The 12,507-nt window shown below is 44.0% G+C and overlaps 1 protein-coding gene across 3 annotated transcripts in view; it reads left to right on the forward strand.

Annotated features, from left to right (window-relative positions):
• The window catches only part of syt7b (synaptotagmin VIIb), a 156,945-nt gene that overhangs the window by 102,676 nt on the left and 41,762 nt on the right, over window positions 1-12,507 (forward strand). For all 3 annotated transcript variants that reach the window (XM_061759415.1, XM_061759424.1, XM_061759432.1), the window contains one exon: window positions 11,996-12,118. In XM_061759415.1, coding sequence (XP_061615399.1) covers window positions 11,996-12,118 — 123 coding nt within the window. The remainder of the gene's footprint in view (window positions 1-11,995; window positions 12,119-12,507) is intronic.

Consider the following 12,507-nt stretch of genomic DNA (forward strand, 5'->3'; position numbering starts at 1 on the left):
ATTCAAGCTGGCCACATATACAATGTATAGGGAAGTGGCATGCCCCTTTGTCCCTGAAACTCATGAATCTCACTCGGCCAAACACATCATTTTTGGAGCCTGAGGAAGAGACACACAGTAGGTTGTGGGAGTACCATTGTGGTGAGGAGGGTATGAATAACTAGATACAGCAGTGTAACATACAAAATGACTACAGGTCTACCATGCAGCGTGAGCCGTACCATTTCTTTTCTAATCAATAGAACCGGTGTAGTGGTAATGATTGCGCGTGTCGTTTCTGGACAAATGTACAGATCCATTCCACTTACCGATAGCCGCATGCTGATACTGTTTACAACCCCCCAGTAGGCAGCTGTCTCTCAAGTGCTAATGTTTTCTCTTGCTGTCAATATTTCGCCAACAAAATGCCACGAGTTAAGCAACTCAGAAAAGCAAATCAGAATGGTGTAAATGGACTGGTGAAATGAAAAATGATGCAAAAAATATGTACAATAGCACCACCAATCCGAAAATATGATCATATCCAATTCAAACTGTGGGAATAGTTAAGGAAAGGCGCCTTTTTGTTCTTACAAGACTGTGCCCCCATGCAGAAATCAAGGTCGATAAATGTATACAGCATAAGTCAAGATTTAGAGCAAAGAAAATGTTCAATAAGTTTTAGTTTTAGTCTGTTCTGTAAAAGTTTATTTTGTGCAGCCTACAACCTAAGGTATGCTTTGAGTAGGGGTGTCACTATCAAATGCTTTTAGAATTGATTCTGCTATTGATTATTGGTCGAATAATCAAATAATAATCGCCCCGCGGCTCCCCCGCTATTATTTATTTATTTATTTATTTATTTTACTAAAATCCATTTTATTCTCATTTATGGGGGATGGATTTCGATCCTTAAACTGCATATGCAGGTATTGAGGGTATGGTATGAATCTGGTTACAGATTCATACCATACCATTTTTTTCCAGCCCTCGCTTTGATTTTTGTCCCCCTGTGTAAATGAATTTGACAACCCTGCCATAGACATACTTTCAATTTTAGTGAGCGCTTGACGTGTCACCATTTTGAACAAGAATGAACTATTTTTTTCTACTTTGAACTATTCACTTTTTTTTATACCCCAATGAAAGTGGCCTCACTGGGTTTCTCTGAGAAGTCGGAAAACAATCAAGCATAACATTCAACCACTAAAACTATTTTTTTGTTCAGGAACGTAAGTAAATACCTGTAATTTAAGTTAATTAATAAGTAATAATGTGCTGGACTATAGCTGTTTTTTGTCAAATAGTCAAACTCATGGATAAATATTATTATACAGAATTTCAGCATTAAAAGTATTGTTTTTCTGTTTTCTTTTATTTTCTCAATGACCACACATCCAAATACTGTCCATTTGCTTCTATCCAGAGGTGTGGACTTGAGTCACGTGACTTGGACTCAAGTCAGACTCCAGTCATGAATTTGATGCCTTTAGACTGGACTTGGTAAAATGATAAAAGACTTGCAACTTGACTTGGATTGGAACAGCAATGACTTGTGACTTAACTTGGATTTCAGCTCTTTGACTCGAAAACACTTGGCTGCTTTCACCAAAACACAAACGGAAGAGAAACTAATACTCTGCATTTCTCTCTCTCTCTCTCTCTGTCTCTCTCCCCCTCTGTATCTGGGCGAGTTGGGGCACAGCATACAGTCAAATGATATCAAATTGTTTTGATCCAACAGCATCCAATCAAATCGCCGAACAACCAACAGAGCAGAAATGGAAATCAATGTATGATTGACAAATGAGAAGAAGTTTGAAAAATGATACCAAAAATAGTGTCATGCGGGTACAAAAGCTATGAGGTGATTAAAAAAACGAATCGCAGTGTTCAAAGCATGCAGGTCAAGGAAGGAGACAGCAATGTCAAACTCAAATTCGACATCTCAAATTGTACAAAGAACGGGAAGTAGAGCTTGTAAGCACTTTAATGTAGCACTGTTCTGTCTGCTGTATAACCCATTCATTTCCCTACCTTGTGCAATACTATAAATTTGCACTGTTTATTATCTCTCCACCATATTTGATGTGCCAGGTCTGACTGTAAACTAATGGACTAAACTTAATTAAGTGACAATCTACAAAGTGCACGTGCAAGTTAATGTCTCTCAAACACCCATTTACACACACAGCCTTACATATTTGGGGAAAAGATGATAGCAAAACATCTTACAGGTTTGACTGAAAAATGATGCCGTTGTAGAGTGATACAGTTCATTTTGGACAGCATATACGCACTGTCCCACCTGGTCCAAATGTAAACACATTGTAACAGCAGCAGGGGAAAAACTAATTGTAAGCACCTTTATGTTATTCTACACCAAAATTAAATTGGTTGTCTTTTATGTGCCAGTCGTGAACTGTAGTTTGTGGGAATCCGCTGTTGTAGTTTTTCAGCTAACAACCAACCAGATTTCAAAACATTCATTCATTCATCTTCCTTTCCGCTTATCCTCACTAGGGTCGGGGGCATGCTGGAGGCTATCTCAGCTATGTTGGGGCGAAAGGCGGGGTACACCCTTAACTGGTCGCCAGCCAATCGCGGGGCACATAGAAACAACCATTCGCACTCACATTCACACATACAGGCAATTTAGAGTCTTCAATTAATGCATGTTTTTGGGATGTGGGAGGAAACCGGAGTGCCCGGAGAAAACCCACGCAGGCACAGGGAGAACATGCAAACTCCGTACAGCCGGGGCTGGAATTTGAACCCCGGTCCTCAGAACTGTGAGGCAGATGTGCTAACCAGTCTCCATTTCAAAACATAACCTTTCTATAACCTAGTTTAATAACTTTTGAAGAAGAAAGACTGTATGTGATGGGGAAATGTAGCAAGCTAATATTTCAGGTTAAAGGTGTGTTAAGAATTTTGTGACTGAAAGAATGTGTCCTTGGTTGAGTATGCTATGTACCACTTTGTGTAAAAATAAAATAATAAAAAAGCCATTGGAAAGAGAAAGAATGATAAGCATTAATCCTACATGTACTAACGCAGGTGGTTTATTTCTAATCTGAATTACCAAGGTTATTCGTAGGTTAATGTGTATTTGCTAAGGCCACTCATTACATGAACTCATGAATTCAGCTTTCCACCATCGTTTATATAGAATCATGCTTTTATTGGGGATAAAGACAACCTCTTTCATTTTAGCTGTTTTCTGTCTGAAAACTCAGTTTTCATTGATTTATTTAGTGTCTCTTTCATATTCACGCAAGGTTTCCACTGTTAAGTGGTCCGCTAAAAATTAATGGGTCTTTCCATGGCCATCCACCTTGATTTTAAGATCAGCTCAATGGGTTTAACACAAACTCAAATACTGTAGTATGTTTTGGGGAAAGGTACTTCATGTTCTTCATCACCATCCATCCATCCATTTTCTACCGCTTATCCGAGGTCGGGTCGCGGGGGCAGTAGCTTTAGCAAGGACGCCCAGACTTCCCTCTCCCCAGCCACCACATCCAGCTCTTTCGGGGGGATCCCGAGGCGTTCCCAGGCCAGCCGAAGGACGTAGTCTCTCCAGCGTGTCCTGGGTTGTCCCCCGGGGTCTCCTCCCGGTGGGACGTGCCCGGAACACCTCATCAGGGAGACGTCCGGGAACCCGGAACACCTCATCAGGGAGACGTCCGGGAACCATCCTAATCAGACGCCCCAGCCACCTCATCTGGCTCCTCTCAATGTGGAGGAGCAGCGGCTCTACTCTGAGCTCCTCCCGGATGACCGAGCTTCTCACCCTATCTCTAAGGGAGAGCCCGGACACCCTGTGGAGGAAACTCATTTCGGCCGCTTGTATCCGGGATCTTGTTCTTTCTTCTTTTAGGTGAGGGTAGGAACGTAGATCGATCGGTAAATTGAGAGCTACGTCTTACGGCTTAGCTCCTTCTTTTGACACAATACAAAGTCCGCATCACTGCAGACGCTGCACCGATCCACCTGTCGATCTCCCGTTCCATTCTTCCCTCACTCGTGAACATCTTCATCACTATTTATGTTATTAATATATACATCGAAGGGGATACAGAAGCATAAAGTCAAATACAGAAAACCAAAAAAGACTTACCTGGATGAAACGAAGAGTTTCACATATAATATACAGTACATCTCGTAAAGGAACAATAGAAACTGTTTGAAAGAAGGGCAGGAACCTACTATATTTTAACTTTAATATTAAACCTTTGTGCACAGAATAAGATGTATCAGAGAAATTAAAATACTTAGGATTTTATTAGTGATTTACAGAAAAGTCCTCTGTAGCTGTGATCTGAAACATCTAAGGACTTTTTAAACTTGCACATTCCAAAACTGACAAGAAGTATCTCAGAAACTCAAAATACTCAAAGCATCTTTCCCCTTTGAAATGAATGGAAATTCCATTAAATCATTCCATCCTCACCCCTAAAATAACAGCAAAATATTTTTGTGTTGTTTTTAAATGAGAAAAATAGCGCTCAATGAAATTGTGCTTTATAAAGAAATACCGTGACGACATAAATAAATACAATGAAAAATAATTACATAGTTTTTGTCACACTTTCTCCTTCAATGCACATTGTGCTGTTCATTCTAGTGTATCTATTGCTGCACCGTTTGTGTTCAGATATCTGTTGCTTAAAGTGTAACAACACCACCACATGAATGCTAATTGTTAGCCCATGTGCCTATGGAGTTTCCCATTGCATGTTTGCACTAAGGTAGTGAAGGCTACGTGTTTGTTTTAAATAGTGTTATTCTCTTTGTTTTGTTTAGTTTGACAGTAACATTCAGCTGAGTGTGGCAATAAACAGCTGGAAGCCTCTTTTTAAGAATATTTAGTAACTATATCTGCCAAACTGCTACTTGTTGTGAAGTGAGTTGAGTCAAACGAAAAAAATCAGCCAACCAACGACTTTCATCTTGAAAAACTCGTAAATATATTTACTTGTGTCTCAAGGCACCACTGTATTTTAACTAACGTTTCTGCCTTGTGCCATCTCATTGGTGAATTGGAGTCAAATGACACTCGTGATCATGATGGATTGCCAACAACCGCGCCCTATACGGAAGTCGAAGATGAAGTCTAAAAATAGATCGCACACGCAATAATGGATAAATAAAAGTAGCGAGTGGCATGTTGATCATTGTAAGGGAGTAAAAGTATAGATTTTTCTTCACATAAATACTTAAGTAAAAGTAAAAAGTATGTTGCTTTCAAACCACTCTGATAAGTACAATTTATCCAAAATGTTACTTGAGTAAATGTAACAGAGGAAACGCGTTACTACCCACCTCTGCAAATAACAGATAAGTTATCAATCACCCTCCATGTGTATCCCCCAAAACCATGCCTGACCCCACTTTGCCAACTGCAAAGGTTGCCCACAGACTGTGTCACTGGTACTGAAGTTAATAAATGAATGATTTCATAAATGAATAAATGCATCCATCTTTCATCCCGCTTATCCTCACGAGGGTGGCAGGCGTGTTGGAGCCTATCACAGCTAAGTTTGTACACCCTGAACTGGTCGCCAGCCAATCGCAGGGCATAGATAGACAAACAACCATTCGCACTCACATTCACACCTACGGGCAATTAAGAGTCTTCAATTAACCTACCATGCATGTTTTTGAGATGTGGGAGGAAACCGGAGTACCCGGAGAAAATCCACACAGGCACGGGGAGAACATGCAAACTCCACACAGGCGAGGCCAGATCCGAACCCAGGTCCTCAGAACTCTCAGGCAGATGTGCTAACCAGTCGCCCACCGTGCCACCTTGAATTAATAAATTCATGAATGAATGAATAAATAAATAAATAAATAAATAAATATAACATGGGTCTTATATAGAGTACATGACTCTCAACCTCTTCATGCTTCAGCTGCTTTATGGTGGGGACCAAAAACATACAATATGAGAGCATAGACATAAGCAAGAAAGGGAATACAGTAACAGAATTATGAGATGAGGTTGACTGATATAAAATGTGATCATTCATAAATACATTATATGTCCAATCCGACATGATACAATACAACAGCGCTTGCATTTATTCTGCTGTAACACATGGTTACAGCTAAAGAGATTTTGGGGTTATTGTTATTCAGTACCTTTGACTTAAAGCTGTTGTTTCCATCACAACATCACTGTGGAGTTTGACTAAAAATATCCATCCATCCATCCAATATCTGAGCCACTTATCCTCACAAGAGTCGCGGGATTGACTAAAAATAAATAAATAAAATAATTATAATTATGTGCCATATCACGCAAGCTGCCATTGTATCTGAGTGGGCCGAGTTCAACTATTTTGACATTAACAAAAGACATTGCTTTCTATATTCTGCGGCGGTTTTCATGCATTCGAGTCCATCTGTTTGTGGGTACGGAAAGTTTTCATCCATCCATCCATTGTCTGTACCGCTTTATCCTCACAAGGGTCGCGGGCATGCTGGAGCCTATCCCAGCTATCTTCGGCCGAGAGGTGGGGTACAGCCTGAACTGGTCGCCAGCCAATCGCAGGGCACACATAAACAAACAACTATTCACAGACCCCCTTAAATTTGTCACTCTTTGTTATATTGCAGCCATTTGCTAAAATCATTTAAGGTCATTTTTTTCCACATTATTATACACACAGCACCCAATATTGACAGAAAAAAACTGAATTGTTGACATTTTTGCAGGTTTATTAAAATAGAAAAACAAGAACCACCCTTTTGAGCTAATACAGCCATGAGTCTTTTTGGGAATGATGCAGTTTTTCACACCTGGATTTGGGGATCATCTGCCATTCCGCCTTGCAGGCATTAATTACATTTGCCTTACTTCAGTGCAGGCAGCATGGGTTCATTTCCCACTCAGTGACCATGTGAAAATGACAGAGAATGGTTTTCTGTCTCGATACAGTGTGTGCTCTGTGACTGACCAGTGACCAGTCCAGGCTCCAACTCACCCATGAAGCTGTACAGGATAAGCGGTATAGAAAATGGATGGATGGATGATTTTCCATATACAATCACAGAGGATGGCGGCACGGTGGGCGACTGGTTAGCACATCTGCCTCACAGTTCTGAGGACCGGGGTTCAAGTCCCGGCCCCGCCTGTGTGGAGTTTGCTTGTCCTCCACGTGCCTGTGTGGGTTTTCTCCGGGTACTCCGGTTTCCTCCCACATCCCAAAAACATGCATGGTAGGTTGATTGAAGACTGTAAATTACCCGTAGGTGTGAATGTGAGTGTGAATGGTTGTTTGTTTATATGTGCCCTGTGATTGGCTGGTGACCAGTTCAGGTTGTACCCCACCTCTTGCCAAGAGATAGCTGGGATAGGCTGCAGCACACCCGCGACCCTAGTGAGGAGAAGCGGTAAAGAAAATGGATGGATGGATGAATCACAGAGGAATCATATCTTCATATTTTCATTACTGGTGTGCAGATCAATCCAAATATCGACATCGATACTAACGTTGGTATTGATATTAATCAGTACCAGTGTAATGAGATTACTGAATTTTCGGTTTCTCTCCTGTCTGCATTGCTGTAGTTTCATCAAACAGAGGTGAATATTTCTTTGAATTTATTATGTTTATGTTGTTATTCATGAATGAGTTACGTGCTGTCGAGTATTGTCTATGTTTTTGTGTTTTTTGTTCATCTTTGGAGACAGTACACGACTCACTTACACAAGGGAAGCCTGAGTAAACATTAGGGAGTGTACCCCAGACTTTCTTTCACCAACTTTCACAAATCATTTTTTTCTCTGAGTTACTCACAAGAGCGGCGGGCGCGGCATGGAAGCGAAGGCGACGACACAGAGGGAAGCGAGTCAGAGTGCAGGTCAAGCTCTGTAAGAGATGATACCGAATGCCGCTACCTCACAAATTTACGCTCCCTACCCAGCAAAATGGACGAGCTTCATCTTCTCACAAAGACCAGTGAAGACTTTGGACATTCCGCCGCCCTGTGCTTCACGAAGACATGGCTTTGTGAACGCATCCCCGATGACGCCGTATTGCTTCCGGGGTTCCAACTATAACCCCAATTCCAATGAAGTTGGGACGTTGTGTTAAACATAAATAAAAACAGAATACAATGATTACCAAATCATGTTCAACCTATATTTAATTGAATACACTACAAAGACAAGATATCTAATGTTCAAACTGATAAACTTTATTGTTTTTAGCAGATAATCATTAACTTAGAATTTTATGGCTGCAACATTATGAATACTTCAGGGCTTTTTTTTCAAAGCCAGAAAACAAGGGCACATTCTTATCAACATTGGTTGCGGACTGATAATTTTAAGAAAAGAAAAACAAATCTATTGAAAGAACACAAGAAAAACAAATCTATTGAAAAAGTGCAATGAATGGAGGATTTGTTTTAATCTAGAATGTGAACCTTTTTGTTGTTGAATTTGTTTTATGATAGTTTTGAACACTTCATGTAAGAAAAAATTGCAATATATGGAAACATTGGTTTTGTTACTGTTCTTTTGTTTCCTGAACTAAAACCTTTATTTGTTATTAGTAGCAGAACTCTGCGATTGGCTGGCGACCAGTTCAGGGTGTACCCTGCCTCTCGCCCGAAGATAGCTGAGATATGCTCCAGCACGCCCGCAACCCTAGTGAGAATAAGCGGTACAGAAAATGGAAGGATGGCTAATAGTAGAACTATTTATGTTTTGCTTTTTTATTTACCTACAAACCGGCCCGTTCCGCACGGGAAACAGGTGGATTTGCCAGAAAGGAGAAAGGGGGTTGGGGGGGAAGGAGCACAAAAGGTTCCCAGGCAGGACGGCCAGAGCCTGGGTGTCTTTGCTCGCACGACGTTCGGAGCGGATGTGTGCTGCCCGCTTCCGTCCCCACGGAGTTTGCCAAGACGCCCAAAGCTCAGACAGCTGGCGGGATGGTGTGCAGTGGGGAAGATCCCAAGTCCAGTGAAGATTGTTATTCGTTAATCCGGGGTTGCAGTGGATTTCCGCCACCTGTGGGTGTCACTAGTGCCCCCTCCATTGTCCCAGCCCAGATGGGCAGGTTTCACAGAACACAGCAGGAAGGCGAAGTCTTTGTTAGTGAGCCTCTGCAGGCTGGAAGTTAATTAATTTAACGTCTGGGTTCCAAACCAGATGTATGTGTCTCAGCTTTGATGCTCCTTGGGATTGGTTTGTGATTCATTCAGCGTCCGTATTCGAAACCAGTGTCTGTGTCTCAGCTGTGATGCGCCTTGAGATTTGTTTGTGATTCATTTAGCGTCCGTGTGCGAAGTTGACTCTTGCATCTCCGTGGTCGTCTCCCCGCATGTCCTTTACAACACCGTTAAAAAACCCATATATAATAGACTTTACCCAGATCTGATCAGTGTTATTGGTATCGGCCCATAATTAGCATTTTATGCTGATCGGCTTTCATGTGATAAGTCGCCGATCCGATCAATGACATCATCGATCGACAAGACATTTAACTCTGCATCTTCATCGTGTATGAATCCAATTAGCCTTGTCACGTGTCTTGTTGCACAGTACTGTAACTATCTGACGGCCAATAAAGTTTTTTCAATCTTCATCCATCCATCCATTTTCTACCGCTTATCCGAGGTCGGATCGCGGTGGCAGTAGCATTAGCAGGGTTGCCCAGACTTTCCTCTCCCCAGCCACTTCATCCAGCTCTTTCGGGGGGATCCCGAGGCATTCCCAGGCCAGTCGAAAGACGTAGTCCCCGGTGTCTCCTCCCGGTGGGATGTGCCCGGAACACCTCACCAGGGAGGGGTCCAGGAGGCATCCGAATCAGATGCCCCAGCCACTTCATCTGGCTCCTCTCGATGTGGAGGATCAGCGGCTCTACTCTGAGATCCTCCCGGATGACTGAGCTTCTCATCCTATCTCTAAGGGAGAGCCCGGACACCCTGCGGAGGAAACTCATTTCAGCCGCTTGTATCCAGGATCTTGTTCTTTCGGTCACGACCCACAGCTCATGCCCATGAGTGAGGGTAGGAACATAGATCTATTGCGAAATTGAGACCTTCGCCTTTCGGCTTAGCTCCTTCTTTACCACAACGGACCGATACAAAGTCCACATCACTGCAGACGCTGCACCGATCCTCCTGTCGATCTCCCGTTCGATTCTTCCCTCACTCGTGGACAAGAACCCCCCACAGGACGCCCCGAGGGACACGGTCGAACGCCTTCTCCAAGTCCACAAAACACATGTAGACTGGTTGGGAAAACTCCCATGCACCCTCGAGGACCCTGACGAGGGTGTAGAGCTGCTTCACTGTTCCACGGCCAGGACGAAAACCACACTGCTCCTCCTGAATCTGAGATTCGACTTCCCAATGGACCCTCCTCTCCAGCACCCCTGAATAGACCTTACCAGGGAGGCTGAGGAGTGTGATCCCCCTGTAGTTGGAACACACCTTCAGGTCCGCCTTCTTAAAAAGGGGGACCACCACCCTAGTCTGCCAATCCAGAGGCACTGTCCCCGATGTCCATGCGATGTTGCAGAGGCGTGTCAACCAGGATAGCCCCACAACATCCAGAGCCTTTAGGAACTCTGGGCAAATCTCATCCACCCCCGGGGCCTTTCCACCGAGGAGCTTTTGAACCACCTCGGTGACCTCAACCCCAGAGATAGGAGAGCCCGCCTCAGAGAACCCAGACTCTGCTCCCTCATGGGAAGGCGTGTCGGTGGAATTGAGGAGGTCTTTGAAGTATTCTCCCCACCGGCTCACAACGTCCCGAGTCGAGGTCAGCAGCGTCCCATCCCCACTATACACAGTGTCGATGGTGCACTGCTTCCCCCTTCTGAGACGTCGGATGGTGGACCAGAATTTCCTCGAAGCCATATGGAAGTCTTTCTCCATGGCCTCACTGAACTCCTACCATAACCAGGTTTTTGCTTCAGCGACCACCAAAGCTGCATTACGCTTGACCTGCCGGTACCCATCAGCTGCCTCAGGAGTCCCACAGACCAAAAAGGCCCGATAGGACTCCTTCTTCAGCTTGAGGGCATCCCTCACCGTTGGTGTCCACCAACGGGTTCGGGGATTGCCGCCACGACAGGCACCGACCACCTTACAGCCACAGCTCCGGTCGGCCGCCTCAGCAATGGTGGCGCGGAACATGGTCCACTCGGACTCGATGTCCCCCGCCCCTCCCCGAACATGAGCAAAGTTCTGTCGGCGGTGGGAGTTGAAACTCCTTCTGACAGGGGATTCTGCCAGATGTTCCCAGGTGACCCTTACAATAAGTTTGGGCCTGCCACGTCGGACCGGCATCTTCCCCCACCATCGAAGCCAGCTCACCACCAGGTGGTGATCAGTTGACAGCTCCCCCCTCTCTTCACCCGAGTGTACAAGACATGTTGACACAAGCCTGATGACACGACCACAAAGTTGATCATCGAACTGCGACCTGGGGTGTCCTGGTGCCAAGTGCACGTGTGGACACCCTTATGCTTGAACATACCACCCGCATTCTGAATTCTGAATTCTACAGAATATGAAGCAACAGAACCTGTTGTACCACAGGAGAACGTTAATACTCTGGTGAGAGTTTCCCGGCTCGGGCAGGTTTTCATGCAGGTGCGGCCGAGGTGGTGCTGATTACTGGGAAGAGAGAGAGGGAGTGAGTGAGAGAGGGTGAGAGGAGCGCAAAGTGCCACCCAAGCTCCAACAAAAGGACTGCAGGGCACAGCTCATGACAGTCAAGTCTTTCTGAAGTATTTGACAAGCAAGTCACAAGTCATAAAACTGGCAACACGAGTCGCCCTCCCATCTCTGGCTATTATTCTGAACAAAACTGTATATCCAGCGTTTATCACTCTCTCTAGTCACTCACACACAGCACACAGAGCTGAGGATGTACTTTAACACACAGGTTAGACTGAGCCTCACAACATTCTGTCACTGTCTTTCTGTACCTTGAAATGATGTTTGAGTGTGTTTGTATTTTGTTTTGCATGATGTCTGTGTCCAGTGAGGGGAAGATGGTTGTTCTGTCTCTCGCAATTGGGCTAGCCGAACAAGACGACTTCGCTAATCTCCCTGACCTACAGGAAGCGCCAGCAAACAACGAGAATGAAACCACACCAGAGAAGAGGTAAATGGAACGTCACTGGAAAATCATTCACTGGGCCTAAAGAGTTGCTAAGGTGGTTGTGTGTCATAAAAGACTGAATGCCATAATTGGTATTTATTCAGTTCAGGGTCTACTCTTGTGATGAAATACCTGAGGTACCTTCCACAAATTGGCCTTTCATGTCATTAGAGGAAGCCCGGTATGCGTTTGTTTAACATGGCTTTAATCTGTTCGGTCATTATTTGGCTTGCATCATTAGTCCCACTTCTCATTTTATAATTATCAACCTGGCTCAATACCCTTTGGCTGAAGCATAGGTTATTTTACACTTGAGACTATGTGAGTCCTGGGATGTACATGTCAATGAGTCCTAACCCGAGAATAATGAGTCCATGCAATGAGTCCCTGCA

The sequence above is a fragment of the Phyllopteryx taeniolatus genome, chromosome 2, assembly GCF_024500385.1.
Source record: "Phyllopteryx taeniolatus isolate TA_2022b chromosome 2, UOR_Ptae_1.2, whole genome shotgun sequence".
NCBI lineage: Eukaryota > Metazoa > Chordata > Actinopteri > Syngnathiformes > Syngnathidae > Phyllopteryx > Phyllopteryx taeniolatus.